This window comes from Notamacropus eugenii, chromosome 1 (genome assembly GCF_028372415.1).
Source record: "Notamacropus eugenii isolate mMacEug1 chromosome 1, mMacEug1.pri_v2, whole genome shotgun sequence".
Classification (NCBI taxonomy): Eukaryota; Metazoa; Chordata; class Mammalia; order Diprotodontia; family Macropodidae; genus Notamacropus; species Notamacropus eugenii.
The window spans coordinates 369,346,647-369,372,655 of NC_092872.1; the positions used below are offsets into that span (position 1 = coordinate 369,346,647).

General features: G+C 38.0%; 1 protein-coding gene across 7 annotated transcripts; it reads left to right on the forward strand.

The window, feature by feature from the left end:
• On the forward strand, positions 1 to 25,063 carry RNF14 (ring finger protein 14). 7 transcript variants are annotated; one of them, XM_072630616.1, is made up of 8 exons: positions 1 to 118; positions 8,051 to 8,212; positions 9,220 to 9,371; positions 12,682 to 13,209; positions 13,720 to 13,948; positions 19,854 to 20,026; positions 21,099 to 21,229; positions 22,407 to 25,063. In XM_072630616.1, exons 2-8 carry the CDS (start codon positions 8,059 to 8,061, stop codon positions 22,462 to 22,464), a joined length of 1,425 nt encoding a protein of 474 aa, XP_072486717.1. In that variant the 5' UTR covers positions 1 to 118; positions 8,051 to 8,058; the 3' UTR covers positions 22,465 to 25,063. The 7 variants fall into 7 exon arrangements, with proteins under 7 accessions (XP_072486717.1, XP_072486716.1, XP_072486722.1 ...); XM_072630615.1 differs by lacking the exon at positions 1 to 118 and adding an exon at positions 2,096 to 2,184; XM_072630618.1 differs by lacking the exon at positions 1 to 118 and adding an exon at positions 2,219 to 2,446.
• Positions 25,064 to 26,009: the final 946 nt, after the last annotated feature.

Sequence of the window (26,009 nt, forward strand, 5' to 3'; positions counted from 1 at the left end):
ATACTGGATCATGTAATCTCACATACATGCATTTGGTAATGAAGGGTACAAGGAAACATACCAATGACACAAGGATTGCTGTGTAATAATAAAGCTCTACTGGCCTGTGATGGAGAAGGTATGAGCTCTTTCATGGGGCCCAGACACTTTCCTTTAGGCTGAATTATTTACTAATAGCAGCTGGCTGAGTATTTCATTTGGTTTCTATTCTGAGGTAGGGAGGAGGCAAAGATTTTTTTCTCCTTTTTGCCTACACTGATTGTTAGTGAAAACGACATTAGTGAATTTGGTCAAAGGAATGTCATTCATCTGGACTGATTTTTCAAGGTTTTTGTTTCCATTGTAGAGCTATATTTCAATTACAGGCAAGGCTTTAATCAAACATGATCTATGAAAATTCAGATTTATAAAATGCAAATGGGGGAGGGATAATTGTTTGCTTTATAAAAAGGCTGATGCTTAGACTCTGCTTTAGTCAGACCAGTCTTGAACCTTCTTCCAGTTCTTCCCCCCAGGCCTACACTATTCTTTCTCTTTAACTCCTTTTGTACTTATTTTACGTACTGCACCATGTGGCACTTTTATGATATCTATAATATAATCTATAATGCATACTGCCTTAGTCACTCAACCCTAGCTGGATGGAATAAGAATTCTCAGCTCCAACGTCCTTCTTTCCCACCCCCTGTATTTTACAATTAGAACTGAAGACAGACTATGAGGGCATGCACATGTGAAGTGTTGCTTAGAATACTGCTTCACTATGACTGCTGGCTTGTAACCCTGAGAGTCTTCAATTCATTCCTCTTTTAGTATCCACTACAGTGGATAGTACTAGACCTGACTTGCATTTTAATACAGTAGAGAGTGCTGGACTTGGACTTGGGGTCAGGAATCTTTGGGCTTGAATACTCTGAATAACGTGTCAACTAACCTCACTATTGTCTAGACCCAGTCCAGGATCCTTACTGTCTAGGATCGGTCACTGGGTCCCTCTGAACCTCAGTTTTCTCATCTATAAAATGGGCATAGGTATTACCAGAGTTGTTATGAAGTACCTAACACGTACTTGGCTTAAAGCTCTACATAAACATCAGCTACTGTTATTATGCCCCAAAAATGTAAGGAGATAAATGGGAATTCCTCGCTACAACCTCGGTCAGGAGAACAATGTCTGGTGAACTTGCAGAGACGTGGAAATCCAGGAAAGAAGAAAGGTGTGAGCTCTGCATCCCTCAGTGGTCTCACTTCCATTTAACAACCATTTGGTTGCGCTCCTACCATAAAAGGATGGCCTTTTACAGTGGGAAGGGTTCTTATGTGCCTTCCACAGGTTTCTCAACCCGAACCACATTCTGTTTTTAACATCAAGACTGTGCCGGGATCGCTTGAGCCCTTGCCCTTCCGACCTCGGGCAGCCCAGTCTAGTCCGCAGGACGTTGGCCAAGAGCGGGAGAGGAGGGAGAAGGGTCGGTTTTTCGGTGCACAGGCTAGGGAGTGTGGATGACCTCTTTGCGAGGTCCGGCTCCATGAACCGGGCCAAGGTGAAGTGATTGGGTCACTGCCAACCAGGGACGGCGGGGACCAAACCAGAGAAGCAGCCGGTGGAGGCGTCTCTGGACTTCATTTCCTAATTTGCAAACGTGGGACGATCTCCGAGGTTCTCCAAGATCTCAGAGCAAATGAGGGGGAAGCAGACAGACAGGAGAGAACTGGGGCGCTTCCTGGGGGCACCTCTGGAAGTAGTCTAGCAGAAAGTGCCCAGGAATGAATGAACGTACGCTCTATTGTGATTTGGGGCAAGCCACCGAGCCTCAGCCCCCGAAGGAGCAAGGGCTTGTGTGCCTCGAGAACCACCTGGGGCTTGTTTGTTCACACACCCACTTGTAAAGCCCGAGGCCCAGTGGTGCTGGGATGCCCCCGGGTTCCATCTCCACGTCCTCCTCTTCCTCCTCCTCCTGCCCTTTCTCTCCGGCTTCCCCGCTTCCGGCCGTTCCGGCTCTCACCACCTCCACCCTGCAGGGGGCGCAGCTCCCGGAGCGTCAGCGTCTGCGCCGCGCCTTCCCTCCCGCCGTCGGCCCCGCCCTCCCCACCCCACCCTGGCCCGCCCCGCCCCATCCCATCTCATCCCATCCCATTCCGTTCGGTTGCTCTGTGGTTAGAGGAAACTGCCTGCCGGGCCAGGTGAGGTGGACGGCAGGGAGCGGAAGTCGCCGCCGACCTCCACGCCGACCTCCTCCTCGGGGGTGGGGGCCGAGCTGAAAGGCGGCGGCGGCGGCGGTTGCGGCGGCGGAGGCGGCTCAGCAGGCCGTAGCGACCCTTGCGGCGACGGCCCTTCAGTCACCCGGTGCCGAGGCGCTGGCCGCGCGGGCTGACCGGTCGGGAGGAGGGGGGAGGGGAGAGCGGGGCGGAACCTTTGGGGCCGAGCTCGGGCTGCCACCGGAAGGTGAGGGTGCTGGCCTCCAGGCGCCCGGTATGGAGAGGAGGGGAGACGAGGCGAGGCGGGGCCGGGCGGTTGGAGGGCCGCCCGCGGAGGATGCGGGGAGGGTTGTTAGTGCGGGTTCTGAAACTCCCCCGAAACACCTTCAAACAGCCCCTCTTGCCTGCCCGAATCCATCCCCGGAACGTGGGGAGACGACGGAACCGAGGCGCCCCGTGGGAAAGGGCGGGGCGGACGGCCGCCCCCTCCCCGTCCCCGTCCCCGTCCCCATTCGCAGACTGGCCCCTTTTTCTAGAAGGAAGGGAGCCCCTACCCCAGTAAAGTCAGGGGTGCCGGGGAGAGAACACCGAACCTGGAGGCAGGAAGGCTCGGGCTTAGACACTCAGTAGCTGTGTGACCCTCTGCCTGCCTCAGTTTCCTCATCTGTAAAACGAGGATAACAGCACCTCCTGCTCTGAGTTGGGAGGATAGAGTGAGGCAACACTTGCCAATGTTACCGTTATGAAAAGATGGGGGCGGAAAGAGGAAAAATTAGTAATTACTTTCCTCATTCGGTGGCTGGCCTAAAGAGAATAATTTGCCTTTTTATAGGGTTCGGAGTTTGCAAAACACTTCTTCCTACCTCCGATCTATGAGGAAAACAGGTTAAATGCATCCTGTTCAGAATCAGACTCTAAATCTATCACTTTAGGTTTTGAATGCTTTTGATTGGTACCTGACATTTCCTAGGGTCATAAGAGCTGGAAGACACCTTTAAAAATCATCTGGTCCATAGAAAGAGAAGTGAAGTGACTGGACCCAAGTCTCAGCAGACCCCGGATCGGAATCTAATTTAATTGCTTTTGACTCTTATTCCCTATCCTATGACCTGTCATTTGGTATAATTTTATTACTTCTGTTGTATTAAAGCTAAATCTGGTGATTTTGGAATGGGTATCCTCCAGCAGTTGTAGATACTGTAATGGAGATGTTTTTTGAAGGCCTATATTCTTTGCCTTAAAATTTAATCCATTACAGCAAAAAAATAGAGATGACAGATTTTTAGCCTGTTGAAAGGTTATTTGTCTGGGAGAGGAGGTTGAGGGTGCCTACTGAATTCTTTAAGCCCATTGAAATAGAGAAAATAATTAATTCTAATATCACCCTACTACCCACCTAGGCACCAAGCTTATAGTTCTTGTTAATTGCAAGAAATGATCTGGGCAAGTGTGGAACTTGTTACTGCTCAACTTCATTGAAAGTTAGGAGTGTGGTATTATTTTCTCTCTGTGATGTATTTGTCAAATCAAATAGTAAATTCTTATATTTTGCTTGTGTACCAAATTGCATCAGAGAAGGACAGGCAGCTTAGGTAATGCTTTTAGTGTGGCAGTACTTTCTTTCATCGTGACAGCAGCCCTTAATGACATAACCTCCTGAAGTGGTTGTTATTTTAAATATGCCTGCCCACTGACTGCTTGACTTATTTTAAAGTAGTATGTTGAATTAAAATTTTAAGATGGTAGATGATGGCCTTAAAATTAATTGCTAACAAAGCATTTCACTTCTCACAACAATGAAGTTTGTAAGGAAAATCTAAACAAAACATTTTTAGGGTTTTTTGTCAGTTTTTCCCTAAGGAATTCAGAACATATTCTGAGTACAAATTGATTCTGAGATCAGCTCAGATCAGAAAAGCTCAAGTAACTTAGCTAAACTGAATCTGGCAATTCCAAAAAACTTCAGTACTTCACACTGCTTGGTGCTACACCTACAAATCTCCATGGCCTGTTGAAGAGATAACCTTTTAAAAAATACATTGAAAGTTGATTATGAACAATCTGTTTTATGAATAATTGTCTGTTTCATCTTAGATTCTCTGAAGTGCTTTACATTAGTGTAACATACCATTAGGGAAATAATGAATTCGAACATAATTTTCTTCTAGCAGCTCAAAGCAATTCAACAGTCTCCTTCCATTGGTTCATAGTATATTCTTAAAATGTCAGATCTTAAGTCCAGAAACGAAGGCAAAGGTAAATTATCAAAGAGTTTCATTAGTAGTAGCAGTCAGGAATGAAATGAAGTAAATATTTATTGTTCATGATATTGTAGGATTACAAAGTCTATGAAATTAGATTCTCTGTCTTTTAGGTACTCATAGTCTAATTAGAAAAATAACATTGGGGGAGGGGAAATCTCAATTATTAGATAGCATTTAAGTGCCAGATCAGTGGTATATAGAAATTGTCAAAGTTTTGATCATGTGAAACTTGTTCAGAGGAAGTGAGAGGTTATTCTGTCTGAGTTGAACAGAAAAACTTTATAGAGCATATATGATTCGAAGAAGGTCTTGGGAAAGTGATGAAATTCACAGAAGAAACACCCTGTGATCTTAACTAGGAAAACAGTGAACTAGTTGGGAATTATGGACATTTATGTGAATTGGAGGGTATTTGAAATTAAGTGGAAAATTTTTTTTTTACAATTAACAAATGTGCATTATTTAATGCAGGGTTTTTTTTTCTGATATGTGCTTTATCTGATTTTTATAAATTGAATGATTTTGCTGTTTAGAAATCCTCTGGTTTATATTTATTTATGTAAATAATCATATAGTCACATTTTTTTATAAATCAAGTCTTTCATGTTGGATTTGCTTAAAGAGTTATACCTGTGTGTATATATGTATGTAAACACACACATTTTGCTGATAGGAACACTCTTTACTCTGAGTGTATAATATATACATACATTATACCTTAAAATAATTGCTTGCTAACAAAGTGTTTTTAAATAGAAGACTAGTAAAACCTGTTTTTAATAGATGAATTGTTCATAATTAGCATATTTTGAAAAACAGTTATCTTGTTTTCACCTCTAATTTGTGTAGCACAATTTCTCTTCTTGCAGAATGTTACATGTCAAGCAGCTGAATTGTCAGAGATTAGCTAATATGATTTTTACTATTTTTTTTATACTTATAGACAACTTTCCAGATTTTACAACCAAAACCTGAATTCCATAAGGTTCCTTTCAAATAACTAAGACAGCTATGTGGAAGATTCTTTTTTCTTAACGTAGTTTATATTCGGGACACAGGCATTGTTATGAAATTAAGAATTGCAAGGAATTTAGGAATATGAGAAGTGGTATATCTGTATGCATGTGTGTGTATGTGTGTGTGTTGTGTATGCATGCATGTATGCTGAAGACTAGCTTTGATTACAATCATTCTCAAGCAGTGCCCACAGATATCACTTGTGTATGCAGTAAGAAAGAAAAAGAAAAGGAAGAATAAAAGGGAAAAAGGAGAGGGAAAAAATTAAAGTGTATCTGGGGTTTGTGATGGTGAAGGGCAAATTGAGTACTTCAAAGTTTCTCTTTGAGGGATTTACTGTATAAATAGCCTAAGCAAATTAACCACCAAGTTGGAAGTTGGTAGTTCAGTTTGGGCTTATGTGTAGTGTTTCATTTAAAGGAAAAATAATGAGAATTCAAAATATACATATTGAGAGAGCCTAACACCCACTACTATAATTACTTGTTTTTTACAAATGACAATTAAAATACCAACCTTAGTTTCCAATTTGAGCAACTCCTGTTAGGTAATTCTTGCTGGAAAATGAAAGAAATTAGTGGCACTCCCAAGCTAATTAGACTGAGAATGCCAATTACAATATTAGGTATCATTTTCTTGGATGTGTTATTTAAAGCAAATATTTTGAATCCTTCCACTTAATACTAAGTGGACATGCAACTTGAGAATGATAAAATTTCAATAAGGAATAATCTTGTCCTGCAAATCATTTTTGCTATTTTGTTATTTTGTGAAGAATATTAAAAACGTACACATGTACACAAGCACACATATTTGTGCTTTACACAAATAGATATTCTGAAAAGCTATATAGAGGGTGACTTCTTAGTCATTTGACTTACTGAGAGGCAGTGTGGTGAGATAGAGTCCACCGAGCAGTTTAATTAGAATTGGATTTCAGTGCCAACTCTGTCACTAACTAGCTGTATAACTTTGTGTAAGTCACCCTTTCTGGCCCTTTGTTTCCCTGTTCATAAAATGATGGCCATAAACTAAATAATCCCTGAAGGTTAGCTCAAACGGTGTCTACTTAGGGGAACCCTGAGGTAAAACTTCTTGTTATATGAATGATCACTTGAATTTTCCATTTTTATCAAGCTGCATTTTTGTATATCAGGATTTTCTTAAAGTGAAAAGTATTAGTAATTGCAACAGTATTTCTAAGTTTTCACTGCATACTTTGTTGTTTCAGTCATGTCCAACTCTCCATGACTCCATTTGGGGTTTTCTTGGCAAAGATATTGGAGTGCCTTGCCATTTCATTCTCCAGCTCATTTTACAGATGAGGAAACTGAGGCAAATAGGGTTAAGTGACTTGTCCAGGGTCACAGCTAGTAAATGTTTGAGGCTGGATTTGAACTCAGGTCTTCCTGTTTCCAGGCCCAGTGTTCTATCTATACATCAATTAACTGCATCTAGCTATAGGAACTTTCTAATTTTTGTGTTCTAAAAATTTATAGTCAGGTATTTAAAACATTCATTTCCCCAACAAAAACCATGTTATAAAGTCGTAAATACAGCTAGCTTCCCAAGCAATCCCTGCCTGCCCTCCCCCAATCCGTTTAATCAATAATATTCCTTTAATATAATATCTATAAGAAATTTTAAAGTGCACAGAAGAAAACAAATTCACAAGGGGATACACAAATAGCAACTTTCTTACTACCATGTTAAATATATGCTTTTAAAAACTGTATATGTAGCAAGTTTACTGTTTCATATGCAACCAACCATCTTCCTCTTTTTCTTTGTACTTAAATGTACCTGTTTGATGAGTAAGTTCACAATTAAAAAAACACTAGGGACAAGTCTTCTGGTGGATAAGAATATGGGATTGTGCCTTTAAACTTCCTTCTTTGTTACCTCGCTGATACATAGAGATAAATAAATAAGAATCTGGAGAAAGAGATGAGGATGTCCTAGACAGCTGGAAGGGAAAGGGAATTCTTCTGATTACCATGGTAGGGCAGCTATTCCTAGGTGGCAGTGTGTTTTCTAGGGTTGTATCTAAGTCATAGACTGCCTATAATAGGTTTGTTAAAGTCTGTTATTTTTGTTACATCATTGTCAATTTGGCATTAGCAATACTGTATCCTTTTTCTGCTTTTAAATGCCTTGGTGACTTTTTGACAATGAACTTTTGTCCATTTATCTTTATATAAAAATCAGTGATTTATTGAATCCTAATGATAGACACTTCTATATATTATGATACAGAATAATAGAAGCCATACCACCCACTATAAGAGCATAATAATATTATAGTTGCTGATTATTCAGAATTAGTCCTCATAAAACCCCAAATTAACCAAAGCTGGCAATAAGCAACAATTTCTAATATGGTTGTTTTTATTTTAGAGATAAGGAGATACTGTAGTATTATACCTGCCTTGTTTTTAAACTACTGCAAGACTGACATTGTTGCTTTGCAGTTCTGTAGGTTTTAATGCTGTTTTTTTGGTGGTGTGGGGTGGTTTGTTTTGCACTCTCTTCAATTTTACTAATTTGAGTAAATACCCTTAACTTGACAGAAAATTAAATGTCGTCAGAAGACCGAGAAGCCCAGGAGGATGAATTGCTGGCCTTGGCAAGTATATATGATGAAGATGAATTTAAAAAAGCAGAATCTGTTCAAGGTGGAGAAACCAGAATATGTTTGGATTTGCCCCAGAATTTCAAGATATTTGTGAGCGGTGAGTCATGATACTTGTTCACTTTTAAAGAGATTGTTCTAAATGCAGCGTTTTCTGGTTTTCCTGGCAGAGATGTTGATACTGTTGTTATAGCTTGAGGTGTTGGACATTATTAGGAGAATGGCTAACCACTCTATGCATGTCTCTTTGATAACCTGAATAACTTTCTGCATGTCTCTTTGATAACTTAAATAAAAGGGGTAAGTAGATTTTTAGTTGCTATTTTCTTGAATACCAAGTAGGATTTCCAGATAGTTTATGCTTCTCAAAAACGGCTTCCAAAATTCTTCCTAACTTCTAATATGTTTGCTGCCATACGCAGTAACTTTTGCTTAAAAACAAAAAAACAAAGTATCAATAGAATGTCGCAAACATCACAGAAGGATCTCAAGGTACTTTCCCCCAAAAGTTATTACAGTATAGAGGAGAACTGGAGAAAAGGAAGTAAGGTAATACAAGTGAAACTTTGGTTGTGGAAATGCTGGCCTGCATGAACAAGATACCCTGCTGATGGAAGATCATGTAGTGGCACATGTTAATCTAAATGGACCATGACATCTGGCCCCAGTTAATCTCAATACTTCATACCAGACTCTTCGGTAAGGATAAATATTTCCCTTTTCTCTGAAATTTTTCTCTAATTTTCTGCTGTTAAAATAGTGTGTATAATTTGGTGACTCATTAAAGTTGGGAATCCCACCAAACTGCATGCTATAGTAAATTACATTTTTACTAAGCAAGTCATTGTGCTTTGATTGATTTTTAAAGACTGATTTTTTTTTCCCCTTGAAAGGAAAACTAAAAATTAAAGAAGCAGAGATAGAGAGTTAGACATAGGGGACTGAGAGATTTCTCTCTTTTGGGGGAAAAAAACTCCATTTTCTTTCTTATACCACCATCACTCACCTCCCCTTCCTTTTCCTCTCACTCCACCACAGTGCATTGTTTTGTACCCAGTGGGGCACTCAAATATTGATTGATCCTTGAATTCCCTGTTTTTGGTTCAGGCAATCCAACGGAGTGTCTCCAGAATGGTGGCTTTGAATATACAATTTGCTTTCTGCCTCCACTTGTGCTGAATTTTGAACTTCCACCAGATTATCCATCAACCTCCCCTCCAGCATTCACCCTCAGTGGCAAATGGCTTTCACCAACTCAGGTTAGGTTTGAAACTTACTTTTTATTATCCATCTTCAGGAACTTGAATACTTTCTTTAACTGATGTTCACCTTGTTGGCATTAAGGAAATTTAATACAATAAAGAGTAGCTTCTAAATTTTTTTACATTTATAAATCCTGTTGTTAATGAGAAACTGATTGATATACTGAACTAGGAATCAGGGGACCTAGGTTCTTCTATCATAGCTCTGCTAATTATAGTGGTATGATCTTAGGCAATTCACTTAACTTCTCTGGGCCTCAGTTTCCTTACTGTAAAATGGAGTTTGGACTAAATGATGATCCTATGATCTCTTAAGATTTCTTTCTAAGTCAAGTATTCTGTTACTATATAATTGAAAATCCTTTTTTTTTTTTTTAGGAGATAGCTAAAATGCTTCAATTCTTTAGTGTAATGTGGACCCATCATAGATTGCAGTAAAAATAATTTGAAATCATGTATATGTGTCTTTTTATCATCTTGCAATTTTCCAATTTTATCCATATTAAAATTGAAAAAAAATATGTTTTCTCCAAAATTAGTACCCTGTCATTTTTTCCCTAGGAGTTAATGCTGCTTTTTTCTTTGTATTTGCTTCCTAGCTAAATGTTTTTTTTTCTTTTCAAAGGAAATCTCTTTTGGTTGCAAGGGACTAAAAAATGAGTTTATGCTGTAAGAAGCTAATTTCTTATGTAAATATAAAAAGGGGCTTTGTTTCATATTTTACTCTTGGTAAAAATAACTATTTCTTAATTAATTGGTCTCTATATTTGAATTTATAAAAGCAGTAATGTTAGGTTCTAGAAGATATTTAAATATCTCAAATGTATCTGTAGGGCCAGACACCTCATATTAAGTGCCAACATTTCCTCTGTAATTTGTTGTTTTTCTACCACAATTTCATTCTATTTTGGGCAAAGAGAAAAGACTTTGGGCATAATATAAAGCATTCAGGCACGGATTTTGGTTCAATAGCAGCAAGACTTGTCAAAATCCTTTTGAAGATTGATAGACTGAAGAGTGTTAAGAGATAAGCTATCATTTGCTGAGCTCAAAGAATAAGTAGCCTGCCCATTTTTCATTGTTGGCCATGTAGTTTTCACCTCCTCCAACTCTGCTTTTTAGAATATCATTAAGTTATGACAATGCTTACAGAGAACGAGGAAACATACTTCAAGATTCAAATAGGCCACCTCAGAACTTGTACAAAGGTTATTATGCTTTTAAAATTAAAAAATGGTGCTTTAAATTTTAATATCTGAACTAGTGGCAGAGAGCTTCAGTAAGTCAGATAAAAGAAAATAGTGACCTACTTGAGTCCAAACTGCCTGGCAACTTGGTAACAGCATGTAGATAATTGAAGTAGAATTAATTTAGATTTTTTTTGTGCTATTTCTGCAAAAAGTTCAATGTATGCTTTACAATTTTTTTATTGTCTAAATAGTCTAAAGTATTTTTTTTTCATCATTACAATGTTAAAAATTAGTGGGAATACAGGAAGTAGAAAAAAGACACAGGAAAATTAGGGGTTTATGGTTTTATTACATAAGCCAAAGAGAATAATTCACTTGATTTTGCTATAATGTTCTGTATCTAAGGTAATTAGAACCACACACTTCTTTCAGATGAAAAAATCCACATTTCTTATTTCAGCTCCTTCAAATTCTTTTACAGCTTTCATTGTTTAGGCATCCAAAATAGCTATTGCTCAATGGTCATTTACAGTCTTCTAGTTCTTTGACCTCTTAGCACTATATATCCAAGACAAGAGTTAACAGTTGGGCCTGTGTATTTAGTCTGAGGTGGTAGTGCTAGGGAATTAGAATGGATTTCTTCCATTCTCTCCCTATGGACAAACCAACTATCTTTTTAGAAATGTTGAGGGGAAAAAAGGAGGAGGAAGGGATTTGGAAGAAGGTTAGATGAGGAGATGGGTCAGTTAGGTGGTGCAGCTGATGGAGTGCCAGGCCTGAAGTCAGGAGAACTTGAATTCAAATCCAGCTTGAGATACTTCCTAGGTGTGTGACCCTGAACAAGAAACTTAATCCTGTTAGCCTCAGTTCCTTATTTGTAAAATGAGCTGGAGAAGGAAATTGCAGACCACTCCAATGTTTTTGCCAAGAAAACTTCAAATGGGGTCACTGAGAGTTACACCACTGAAATGACTGAACAACAGCAGCATAGTTAAGGAAAGAGTCATCTAATTTTATGGTTCAAAGAGCAATTAACCTTCTGATTATTAGTAAATATGAAATTTCAATTGTGTAGAATTAAGTACCACCAACAGCATAGATTTTTCTTATGAGAAAAGTCATAACTAAGTGAAAGATTTCTTTTTTAACATTGAATTTATCATGAGCAAGTATTAAGGGCCCATCTGTGTTCAATATCAGACACTATGAGAAAGGTAACATGGAATTATGCTGTCACTTTTCAGTTGGAATTAATTTAAATTTACCAAAATTTGTTTGCTTTTTTAAAAAAAATAGTTTGTAATTTTGTTATGCTTTTTTTAGAGGTTTTTATGGGGTAGAATTTGCCTTTCAGTCTAAGCAGACACCATTTTTTAAGAAGAAAATAAAATGATTTTAACTTTCTTCCTTGACTTAGGAAATATAGGCCTTTTTTATAACCTTCAAACTGCTCTGACCTGTTTTTGTACCTGCACCATTAATCTAATTCCTTTCACTAACTGAGTTTTGTTTTAAACACATATAGGTTAGTGAAATGAAGTTCTAAATCAAAAAATGCACTTGATAAAACAGATGTTCCTTTAGTGATTTCTATATGTTATACTTTATTATATAATTATAATTAATTTAAAAATTTGGTCTTATCTTTAATCTATTTCATTACTAATCATAATGCCGACGAAATTTTATGTTGTGCAAGGGGAATTTGTCAACTTTTAAACTATTCTAGAACACATAAAAGAGCTAGGACAATAAAGGATCTGAAGCCCTCTATTACTAAATCCTAGTCTTTTAAGAATATATAGCTTGTTAGATGATTTCTGTTATGTTTAATCTGTACTTTTGGCATATTCACTAATTTCTTTGTTCTAGTCTCTAAGTTTTTAACTCTGTAGTGTATTTAGACACAAAGGGCTTACTCTTCAGAGAATGAACTGATGATGAGACTTCCAGGTCATTTTACAGCATGTCACAATGAAGGAAAATGGTGATATAATATAAAGACTTTAAGTAAAAGCTTAAAAAGGAAATCATTCTGAGTCAAGGGTTAGGGTTGCTTTTTTTTTTTAATTGAATTTTTATTTCTGATACTCAGTGATGTTACCTTTTTGTTGTAGCTGACTGCTCTGTGCAAGCACTTAGACAACTTGTGGGAAGAACACCGTGGCTGTGTGGTCCTGTTTGCCTGGATGCAGTTTCTCAAAGAAGAAACCCTAGCTTACCTGAACATTGCCTCTCCCTACGAGCTCAAAATGGGCCCCCAGGGGAACGTACAGAGCAGGACATCTCTGGCTCCTCCTAACACAGAACTAGATTTTGGGGGGGCAGCTGGCACTACAGTAGACCAGGAAGAATTTGTGGATGAGAGAGCTGTGCAGGATGTGGAGTCTTTGTCCAGTCTGATACGAGAAATCTTAGACTTTGATCAAGCTCAGCAGAAAAAGTGCTTTAACAGTAAGATGTACCTGTGCAATATCTGCTTTTGTGAGAAGTTGGGCAGCGAGTGTATGTACTTCCTGGAGTGCAGGCATGTCTACTGCAAAGCCTGTTTGAAGGACTACTTTGAAATCCAGATCAGGGATGGCCAGGTGCACTGTCTCAACTGTCCAGAACCAAAGTGCTCCTCTGTTGCTACTCCTGGCCAGGTAACTGATTGTCTTTTGGGGAGCCTCTCTTTGTCTGATTGGGGAGCAAGTATAATAAGAGGCTCCCTTGTAATCATCAGGATCATTTATTACTTAAAGCTCATAAATTTATCCACTTGATTCATTTGAAATAATGTGCTGTCATTTTAGTTAAAATGAACCCAAAGGCTGTCTAGGGTAGACTTGTTATCAGCTTGACAGTGAAATGAGTTACTGTGTAAACTTTAGTAACTCCAACTCTGATCCTGGGGTTATATTTTCATTTGAGGTCTTCTAATTTGTCTCTGAACTGAGCATGATAGGTTTAAGAAACCCAAAGAAGCAATACTTTGTCCCTTTGCCCTTCTGGACACAAACTAGTGTCTTGATCTGAAGGTTACAAAAGGGTTAACAAATCTCTGAGCAGCAGACTCAGGAGCTCTGGATCAGAATCCTAAGGATTTCCTGATGAGAGTCATTGTGACAGTTAACATGTAGCACCAACCAGATGTTTCTTCCTTCTCCTTACAGGTCAAAGAACTGGTGGAAGAAGAGTTGTTTGCACGTTATGACCGCCTTCTTCTACAGTCTACTTTGGACTTGATGGCAGATGTAGTGTATTGTCCCAGGCCATGCTGTCAGACTCCTGTTATGCAAGAACCAGGATGTACCATGGGCATCTGTTCCAGTTGCAATTATGCCTTCTGTACACTTTGTAAAATGACTTATCATGGAGTTTCTCCATGTAAAGTAACTGCAGGTAATTGTATTAATTTGGAAATGGAATTGAAAAGGATTCTCATAGCTTTAGGGGAGGGAGGTGGTAAAAGAAAGATCTATTAATTTAACTTGACTTTTAGAAAACTGTTTTCTACTTATTTATGCAGCATAATCTAGAGCAAGGATGGAGAATTTACACTTCCATTTCATCTAGACCATGGCAAGTTTTCTAAAATTGGCAGTCACATATTCTTAACTCTTCAGCAGTTAGATTAACAAATAAAATATATTCAAATCTGAAGGGAAGTTCTTGTGGTCAGATGAGCCTCCCAGTGTCATAATTAGCCTTATGATTATTTTCACTATGATTCTCCGAGAAGAACTCTGAGAAGAACTCTGCTACATTAGACCCTAGAAAGATTACCAGAGCAAAATTTTGGTGATGTCATCTGGGAAGGGAAAAGCAGAGGCAGTTACATCATCGCTGTAGGGCCAAATTGGACATGATATAGAACTGAAAGGGGTTTTTAGATTGTATTAAATTTTGTGTTCCATGATCTTAAGCTTAAAATCAGGTAAGTTGAATTTTTTATTCCTATTTTCCCTGCAAAATCAACAAAATTACAAAATTAACTTGAAGTACCTATGTTATCTGTTACTTATGTGTGTCTTATTTTTTTCCCCTAGAGGTGGAAGCTAAAGCTCGTTTTAATTCTTTCAATTTGCTATACTGAGGTAGAGATGGAAACTGGATACAGAGAGGTTTAAGATATTAATAAAATTGAGAAGAAACCTAAAATCCAATGCTAATATTAATTTGTTGATTACCTTTATTTTGAGATTACAGACGTATCCTTTTGACATAATCATGCTCAAGTAAAGATGTCAAGGAAAAAGGAAAATGTTTCTAATTATTAGAGGCAGAGAGCTCACAGAGTAAAAATGTTAGATAAGTAATTCCACTAGCATTTAGAATGAATGAAAATGCAAAATGTGGCTAAGCAAAACCCATTACATTAAGAAGAGAATACTCTAAATAGTAGCTTGAAAAATTGAAGAAAGAATTTAAGGCAATATTTTCAAGCAAGCAGATTACAGAAGACTGAAGATATTGAAAGATTAAATAAGCAGGATTACTGAATAAGTTTGTGTTTTTAAATTTAAGGTCTTTTGAGTTCCTTGTAAGTTCTGTTTGAGTAAAATGGGGAATCAAAACTGGGAAAACAGGTGGGACAGTGGAAATAGACTCTGATCCCAGAGGACCTTAATTAATAGTTCTCCCTGACATCATCTTTTGCATAAAGCCTTTCCTGATTCCCTTTGCCCACTAAGCCTACAAAAATTACTGTGTATTCAACTGCTTCATGTATTTTTGTGCTTATTAATCTTATGTTGGTGCTATATTTTTATTATTTATACTTTGTTCTCACTACAACCTCTAGTCCTTTGGTCCTTCAATTCTTTCCCTGGGTATTACCCCTGTACTGGCAATATTCTCCTCCATCTCCCATCTTGTTATTGTTATTCAATTTTTCAGTGGTGTCTAACTCTTAGAGACCTCACAGACCATAGTGTCACAGAGGTTTCTTGGCAAAGATACTAGAGTGGTTTGCCATCTCCTTCTCCAGTAGATTAAGGCAGCAGAGGTTAAGATTAATAGAGTTTAAGTGACTTGCCCAGGGACACACACCGGGTTAAGTGTCTGAGGCCAGATTTGAACTCACACAGGAACACAGAAGTCTTCCTGACTCCAGGCCCAGAACTCTATACACTGAACTACCTAACTGCCTCCTAAGCATACAGATTAAGTGACTTGCCCAAGGTTTTCCTTTTTCACCCCATGGTGAAAGTTTAACTCTACACTGTCCTGTCTTAATTCCCTTGCCCCTTTATCCTATTCAGTCAGTCAGTAAGCATTTATTAAGTACCTGCTGTGTGCCAGGCACTATACAAAGTGCTGGGAATACAAAAAAGGCAATCCCTGCCCTCCAGGAGCTCACAATCTAATAATTGAGACAACAAGCAAATAAATATGTACAAACAAGCTATGTACGGGATAAATAGGAAATAATTCAGAGAGAAAAGGCACTAAAATCAAGAGGGTTTCGGGAAGGCTTCCTGTATATTAGATCAGGGCTTCTTTTTCTACTCATGACCCCTTTTCACTTAAGAAATTTTTACATGACCTTGGGTGTATAGATATATAAAATAGGTATGCAAATAAAACATTTACTGATAATAAATCATAATTTTTTTAAAAACTTCTTTAATATACATATAATTTTGCCATTTATTAAAGATGAAAACAAATATATATATACTAATGACATGGATGTGCTTATTTATTTTTACACAAAGAATTAAATCTTGGAATATTTAATACTGCAGGATGTAGAACATCAACGTTTTTCAGAGTTAATCAATATTTTGATTTTATAATCATCAATGCTGAAAATGCCGCTTTGCATAAATACATAGTGCAAGATGGCAGAAATATGTTTAGGGCTATTTCAGAAATTGCTGGAAATTTTGTACTAATTGCAAGCCAAAATTCATTTTAACGATTTTGTACTTACAGTAAAAATACTGCCATTCATAACACAATAGTCTCGAATCTGAGCCAAGGTGTTTCTGGCAGTGTTCATTGGCATTGCATGGTGGACGGCATGCGAAGTGCAGAATTCATGTGTGTATTCAGAACCAAGGCTGCAGTGAAGTTCTACAATGCAACACAGGCAAGCACTTCCAGAAACACCTCGGATTCATTATATGTTTGATTTTGAATTAATTTTTGGTCATTGAGCATTAAGAAAGCTTTTTATTATTGCCAAATTTTTTTGCAACCCCCCCTTCAGTTACACAACTCCATATGTGGTCACGACCCCACAGATGGGATTTTATTGGGGAGTTGGAGGGAAAACAGGATGGGGAGATGAGGAAGGAGAGCATTCCAGGCATGAGGAACACCCAGAGAGAATGCCTGGAGCCAAGAGATGGAGTGTCTTGTTCGTGGAACAGCCAAGAGGCCAGTGTCACCGGATCAAGGAGTATTTGTCAGGGTGTAAGAAATCTGGGCAGGCAGGGGTGAGGGGAAATGGGAAGGGCAGGGTAAAAGTCATGAAGGAATTTTGTATTTTATCCTGGAAAGGTGAAAGAGAGTCACTGGAGTTTGAGTAGGAAAATGATATAGTTGGATCTGCACTTTAGAAAAGTTGCTTTGGTGAGTGAATGGAGGGTGCATTGGAGGGGGGAGAAACAGACTGAGACAGTGAGGCTGACAGAGCTACCAGCAGGCTACTGCAGTAGTCTAGTCATGACATTATGAAGGCCTTCACTAGAGTGGTGGCTGTGTTAGAGAGATGTTGGAAAGATGAATTCAACAGGTCTTGACAACATATTGGATATGGGGGTTGAAAGATAGTGAGAAGTTGAAGGTGACTTATAGGTTGTAAGCCTAGGGGACTGGGAGGATGGTGGTGCTCTTGACAGTAATAAGGAAACTGGTTTGAGGGGTAGGGGGAAAGCTTTGGGGAGAAAAATATTGCTGATCCTCTTCTGCCAAGCCTCAACCTTGGATTACTCCCACCATCTGCTGCCTTCTCTTTTACTCATGTACTGCTGAAAAGAGCTGGAGAAAATCATGAAACTGCTGCCTGGGTCATGTTCTACAATCTCAACTGGATCCCCATTGCTAATCACCTATCCCACTCATCATGTAGCTTTTCCTAGACTTTTTAATACCTTCCCAGACCTCCCATGGCTCCCCCCTTCTCTTACATACTTGGTAACTGAGAACCTTACTCATAGTTCACTGAGAAAATTGAGGCCATTTTCTTCTTCCCTCATCCTCATATCTTCTCCTTTGCCCCAGTTTCATGCACAGATGTGACCTTTGTTCTTGCTGAGACAAACCCCTACATGTACCAGTAATCCTATTCTGTCCCATCTTCAATCGATTGCTTTTTCTATCATCCCTATTCTCTCTGATCTACAGTCTCTCTCTGTCTACTGACTATTTCCCTAGTTCTTACATAACCACGTATCCTCCATCTTCAAAAAGCCCTCACTTGATCTCTGTTCCGGCAAGCCATTGTCCAGTGTTTCTCCTGTCTTTTGTGACTGAACTTGAGGCAGTGTATAACCATTGCTTGTGCTTTCTTTCCTGTCACACAGTTTTTAGTTCTTTGTAATCTACATCCTTGGAATAAAACTGCCCTTTCCATAGTTGATGATTTCTTTTTTGGTGGGGGGAGGCCATCAGGTCACAGCTATTAAGTGTCTGAGGTCAGAGTTGAACTCGGGTCCTCCTGACTCCAGGGCTTGTGCTGTGTTCAGTGTACCACTGTACTACCTACCCCAACCAGTGATTTCTTAAATCACATTTATTAAATGATCTTTTCTCAAACCTCATCCTACTTGATTTTCTACAGCCTTTGACACTGTCACTCATCCTCTTATGATTCTGTTCTCTAGGTTTTCATGACACTGCTTTCCCCTGGTTCTCCTACCTGGCTTATTACTGTTTCCTTTTCTGGATCTTCAGGTACCAGTTACTAATCTATATTGTCTTCCAAGATTCTATCATGAGCCATCTTTTCTTTTCCCTCTATTACTATTTCACATCTTCATGCAAATGATTCTTGGATGTATTTATCCGACACTTAACTAATTTCCAGTTTCACATCTTCTGTTGCCTTTTTGACATCTCATATTAGATGTCCTATAGACACCTTAAACTCAGTATGTCCAAAACTGAACTCATTATCTTTCTCCCTTCTCTCTTCTTTACTTTGCTATTGCTGTCACTACCATCCTCCTAGTCACCCAGGCTCACAACCTAGCTGTCATCCTTGATTCCTCAACTCACTCTCAACACTCATAACTAATCAGTTGCCAAGTCCTATCAATTCAGCTGTCACGACAGCTATCGTATATGGCCAGTTGTCTCCTTGGTTCTCTCCTTTTTCTCCTCTGGCACTGCCCTAGTACAGGCCCACATTTTCACATGCCTAGACCATTTCAGTAACCTCATAGTTGGTCTTTTCACTCCAATTCATGCACCAGTCAGTTGTCAAATTGATCTTCCTAAAATTGAGCAGGATATATGTGTGCATGCGTGCACACACACATGTCCTTGTCCTACTCCTTAGCTGTCCAGTGACACTGGCTTTTTTGTTGTTCCCACATAAAATAATCCGAGACTCTGACTGTGTATTTTCGCTGGTTGTCCCCTGTGCTTAGAATTCTCTTCCTCTTCATATCCACCTCCTAGCTTCCCTGACTTCTTTTAAGTTCTAGTTAAAATCCTGTCTTCTACAAGAATCCTTTCTCACCCCTTCTGATTAATATCTTTTCTTTGTTATCTCCAATTTATTCTGTATAGATCTTGTTTGTACATAGTTGCCTACTCCATTAGTAGATGTGTGCTTCTTGAAATTCAGCAGGGTCTGTTTATCGATTTTCTGTCCCTGCCTTTTAGCACAATGCCTGATATGTTATTTTTTCAGTCATTTCAGTTGTGTCCAACTCTTTGTGACCCACTTTGGGGTTTTCTTGGCAAAGACAGTGGACTGGTTTGCTATTTGCTTCTCCAGTATATAGCATATAGCCTAGTATATAGTAGGTGCTTAATATAGTGATCATATGAGAAAGTCAGAAAGTAGATTAATGTGAAGTAGAGATAGGCTCTCTAGATAGATAGCCTGGTTAAATTTGGATGTGAAAGATTAGACTTCAGTATAAAAAATGATTCCATGATAGATTGTATTTCCTTTAGTTTAGGCCCCAAGGTAGGCAGAGTTAAAATGAGATAAAATGTCCTTAAGCAAAAGTTGTTGTATATACTTCTGGTCATAATCTTATTGGGCGGCTGACTAGAGAAATTAATAAACATGCATCTTTGAACATTTGCCTTTATATAAAACATTTTCCTTTTCACTTTCTAGAAAAGCTAATTGACTTGAGAAATGAGTATCTTGAAGCAGATGAGACCAATAAACGATTTTTGGAACAGAGGTATGGTAAAAGAGTGATTCAGAAAGCCTTAGAAGAAATGGAAAGTAAAGAGTGGCTAGAAAAGAACTCAAAGAGCTGCCCTTGCTGTGGCACCCATATAGAGGTGAGTCTGTGGGGACAAATGGAGAGAATGATGCAGGTGGGTTCTCATTTAACTGCTTTATCTCAAACTTGTTCAAATGCACAGACTTATGATCAGTCAAGTTTATAACCCTTTGGTATTTATTAAATCTTATTCCCTGGTAGATAACATATTTCGTTGTTGAATATTACAATGATCATGTCTTAGGTTTATATGGTACTTCACGTTTTTCAAAGTACTTTCTTCACATTAGACCTTATTTGGTAATAGCATTCTACCATATCTGCCACATAAAGGTGAACTGGCTTCAGAGGTGGTCACACTGTAGCTGTGGTCTTTGATAGGCCTGTGGATTATTCTAAGCCTCTTTTAATCATAAGCTGACCTTCTGCCACTCAGGTTGCTCCTGGGATACATTACCCTGGTACGTTTTAAATATGTGCTCAGGAAATACAAATGAATTTTCATATAAACCTAAGATAACTTGAATAGGAAGGATAAATCTGCTGGAAGAAAAGAAAATGAATTTTAAAGCCAAATATAAATGGTTTCTTAGTTACCTGTACTATGAATTCTCCTTCCACCTCTCCCCCACCCTCACAAATTAGGTCAAACAGTGAATTCTGCCTAATGACATTGGTTGCCTGTGTTACAATCCCTATGAAAAAATGCTATTAAGCCAAGGGACACTGACATCTAAAGAGCAATGTATTGGAGTTGGAGGATTTTTTATTATTATTTAATGAGATTCAAATTCATTAGAACTTAAAATTCTTCTTTAAGTATGTATTCTCTTATCCCTGTATTTTTCATTTTAAAGGCTAGGTATTCCTTGGTTTGAACTGGCCATCAACCAAAAGTTTTTGCTATTACAAGTATGTGAGCACTTGTTAACAATTTCCTTTGCTTTTATAGGTCCACAAAATAATTGGCATTAAAGTGAAGTAAATTAATAGTCATGTATAACCCCAGTGGGAGAAGAGGGAGTAGACATTCTTATAAAATTGGATAGATGTCATGCAGAGTCTATGTGTTATGTTCCTCTTTGATTTTATAGCATTGTTATTTCTTCTTTTTCTTTTTCTCTCAGTAGAAATTAGATGGGTGCAACAAGATGACATGTACTGGCTGTATGCAATATTTCTGCTGGATTTGCATGGGTTGTCTATCTAGAGCAAACCCTTATAGACATTTCAATGATCCATCTTCACCGTGCTTTAACCGGTATGTATTACACAGGAATGGTCTAAGGCAAGCAGTAATTTCTAGTACCTACTAGAATAGCTTAAGTAAATACAGTAAACTGGACCATATATCTGTTTGGTTAGGAAGCAGACTGCCAGGGTTCCATTTTTTTTTTTTAATTTGCTACAGTAGAACTTTTAATGCTGGTATCTGGGGACAGAGTTAGTCCCTGTGTTTTATAGGTTGTGCTCTCTATAAGACTTTTTATGTAATTATTTTTCATAGTAGATATTACTTCACTTGTGGTATCTGTCTAAACCCATGTAATAACAGATTCTCAAATTCTATTTTAATGAGGTCCTTACTTCTGCTGTACTTCAGTACACAAGTCAAGTTAAGATTACCTATTGTGTGCCTTCAGAGGTCATGTAGAAAAGAACTGACTGTTCCTGACCTGGAACTACTCAGTAGTAAAAGAAATAAAACACTACATTTGTAAATAATTTGAACAGAAAGCAGTTGGCAAGTGCATAATAGTATAGGAAGTGGGCACTAAAAGGAGAGAGTTGAGGAGTAGTTAGCATTAAATAGGGATTAGTGACTTTCAAGAGTTGATATACCTCCTCCTTCACTGCCTCATACAGCCAAGGAATCACTCTATGTCATGCATGATCTTAAAATGGAACATACTTGTCAAGGTGCACAGAGTTAAGAGTCTTTTTCATCCTTGGCCATGGATTGTTAAATTTGAATCTGGAGGAAAGTACATGTTCAAATTTCTGTATGACTTTTTAAAACACTTTCCCTCACAATTATGCTAAGGAAGGAGATAGAGCAAGTATTTTGCCCAATTTTTTAGATGAAGAAATCAAAGATTATATAAAGTAATGTACTTGCCCAAAATCACACAACTTAGTATGAAAGACTAGACTTGAACGCAGGTCTGCAGCCTCTGTGATGAGTGACTTACAATGAACTACATCGTGCTGCCGCTTTCAGGGTGTTTCAGCAAACCTTTTCAGGAAAGAGTTGCGTAGCTGATAACTTGGAACTGAGTTCATCCTTCTACAGTAGAGTGCGCACAAAATTAGAAATAAAATTCTGCAAGGAGCTATCAGGAAAGAGGGCCCAAAGGTGCTTTGGAAAAAAAGGAAAAGAAGAGATGTTTCATTTCTTCCCAGTGCATAAAAATGCATTTTATTTTATGGTTTTCCAGGTTATTTCAAGCTGTGGATATTGATGGTGACATTTGGGAAGATGAGATTGAAGATTAGTTAAACTACTTTATTGCTCAAAGCTATAGAAGTGGAATGGTTTGCCCTGTTCTTTTGTTGAGTACAATGTGTAACCCTGCAGGAGGTTTAGAGAACCATTTAGTCTTCCCATGTAGGAAGTGGAAGAACATGGTTTTATTTTCATTTTCTGCTGATTAAGGCACGTGTATAATTTTCCAGTGTTGTGTAATGTGAACAATTATAAGCCAAAGGTTTTAGAAAACATTAGCAAGAACTAGAAAAAGTATTCAATATCACAATGTGCCCCAGATTCTGAACTATAAATGTTTTCTTTGTTACCCAGCCTCAGAGGGAGAGGGTTCAAAATGATAATCTTTTAAAGACCTTTTTCATATCTCTAAGGCATCTTGCTCTTCAGGGCATCAAGTCAAAAGCACATTCCTTGGGGTCATTTCCCCCCCGGAGTCATTCAGTACTGCTCTTTCCACTCTAAGGGATACTGCTACATCATAGCCTAAGATGTGCCCTTACCACCAATTCCAGGTCACATGCCTGCCATATCAGTCCCAGAAGCAGAAATCTAATTTCCTGCTAAGTTGGGTATACTTGAATAGTGATAAAGTTGATCAGATCTTCCAGTGGTCTTTTGCACTTCTGGCTTTTAGAATGAAAAGAGCATATGGACATTTTCCCAGTTTATCAGAAATCGTTCATTTTTTTTTTTTTTTGGTATCACAAATACTTGTAGCTCATCTAATACCTATTTTCTTATTTATTTAACCAACAAATTTGGGCCAAATGTAGTCTGGTGAATTGTTATGAAATTAGAAGAACATTAATGAATCCTTTAACTTTAAAATTATGATTTATATTCAACTCTAATCCATTTTTATTTGAAGTAAAATTCAACAGTGACTTTACTCTCTAACCTACTATCTTCACAGCCTATCTCTCACACATACCCTTTAAGTGGGTTTGGTGATTAATGCAAACTGATTTTAATATTATCCTGAGCAAAACATTATGAATGAAATCAGTGAGGCAGAGGGTCAGGTTTCTTTTAGGTAAACATAAGGGAAGGAGGAAAAACAGGTATTGGGAAAATGGATATATTTCCAAAGTGAATAAAAATGATTTTTGAGTTATCTGCTGCTTGTGACTATTTAGAATGCTACTTCCCTGGTAGCAGGTAATCAAGATGTCAGTTCCAGTCCTGACTTTGAATTCTGTGTTAGAAAAATCATACTTTCCTCAGTGATGAAGAGTTTTTAGTTGAAAATACAGAGCCTTGCTATTCAGTTTTTGCAAGCTTTTAGAAAGCAACTGTTTTTTCCTCTCCTGTGACTTGGTAGGAGTGACTTGATAGCGTAGTTAATATAAAACTTCAAGTAAATTTTTCTGGCTGAAGAAAACCTATAGTATCTTCATTTGCTGTTTGTGAAGCCAGTCCTTTTCCATCTGCATGCAAGTGATTGAGAATAAAATGAGTATTTTTTTTTTTGTTTGACTGTGATTCTAGAGTCACGTTTTGGACCATATAGCTTTTGACTGGCAATGTAATTGTTAGCTTTCTTTTCTTCATGTAATTTGTTTATACAACCCACTCTGAGAGAGTAATTTGCTCATCTGTCGGTTATTGTGAGCTAACTTGTTGCCAATTCAGTCTTAAAGCAATTGTCCATACTAGATAAATATGTATAATAATCGGATACTTAGGAAGAGGGCAAAATAAAATCAGAGAATAAACCATTTTTTCTTGAACCTCTAATTGGAGTTAGATTTCTAGGACCTCTTTTTTGACAAAACTGATTGTTTTCAAGGACAGTACCTTTTACAAACACTTTTTTTACTTCACTTTTTAAAATAAACTGAACATAATGTGAATTCAGAAAACTAATTATCTGGTGTGTGTGTGTATATATATATTATATATACATATAATATATATATACATCAGTGTAAATGGCTGCTGAGTGAAAAGAGAATTAAGTTCTAGTTTTTAAGCAACAATTGGTCCCATCAGGATTGGGTGCTTAAATCTGTTAAATTGTCGGATTTGTGCAAATTATTGTATTGAGGCCATAAAATACACACTATTAGGGAGTGGAAGCAGGGCAGCCATCATTACATGGGAAGAAGAGTGCTTCCATATGTACAAGAATGTTCTTAGGTTTAAAGCCCTTACCCTAACCATAGACATTGAAAGGGGAGGGTGCTTAACTTTTGGCATGATTTGTAAACTTAGTTTTAATGTGGCTTCAACTTTTATCTTCTAATTATTTCTGACTGGAAAAAATAAGATACTGATTTTTATGTGTGAGAAATACTTCAAAAAGGGATTCTTCATCTAGAAAGTACGCAATAGAGAAAAGAGATTTTATTTATGTTTATAGTTTGGTTTCGTGAAGGCCTTGGTTACTGAACAAGATGCTTTACAATAGCTTAACTGAATCCCAGTGAAAACTTCTGAATATTTGTGACAGAATGATATGCTTTTCAGATTTACTGCTGTTTCTCAAGCCTAACACAGTGGTTGGAAGAAACTACATCCCTCTTAATTTTGTAAAATAGGTTTGACTCTGTTAAAAATGAGAATGTAATCTACAAATGAATAAATACTTTATTTTAAAAAAGCAAATTAGAAGGCTGCCTCCACTTTCTCAGATTTCCATTGGCTGCTTATGGTATGGTATGTATTATCAGCATGGTGTGATTCGGGAGCGGGAAACCTGTGGCCTCCTTAGGTAGTGGGTGTGCCCTTTTGACTGAATCCAAGTTTTACAGAACAAATCCTTTCATTAAGGGGATTTGTTCTGTGAAATCTGGATTCAGTCAAATGGCTGCACTTGAGGATCTAGAGGGCCACATGTGGCCTCCAGGCCCCAGGTTCCCCACCCCTAGACTGTAATTGTTATTTGTTATAATGTGCTAAATGTGTACTAGGTTTGTAAGCTGAGGCTATCCTTCCATTCAAGCAGCTTTTCTCCCTGAACAGGACAAGATTAGAGACAACAGACACAAATACCGAATCACCTAAAACAGATTTGTGTCTCGGTTCAGCAAATTAGAGAAAGCCCATTTCAGATTTTGAGGCCCTCTTTAACCCTTGGAAAGGAGCTAAAAATGGTAGTCATCACTATTTTCTGGCCTTGTGTATACTAAATTTGTTATAATTGTTATAATTCAGGAGTGTCCAACATAAATCATGTTTTGACCCCAAAAAAAACCAACCCCAAAATCTTGAAAAACAAATGGGCTATTTTGAGTTTTTACTTCTTAGTTACCTGCCTGCTGACCCCTGTATTTTCCAGGGCTCCATCTGGTTTTCTAGGATTATTTTATTATCCTTAGTATTATAAAGACAGAGATAAATCATTTAGAGTTCATGAGAACAAAGTTTCAAACCAGTTTGTAGAGTTGTTACATATTTAGACCCTGAGATGTGAGTGGTAGAAAAGGATTTCTGGATACTGAGCCACATTCTGAGACTAATACGGTTATTAAATACATTTTAAACTCACATGATAATGATGACCAAAAATTTTGGGTCCTTATTAACAAGTGTCACCAGTAGATGGCACAAA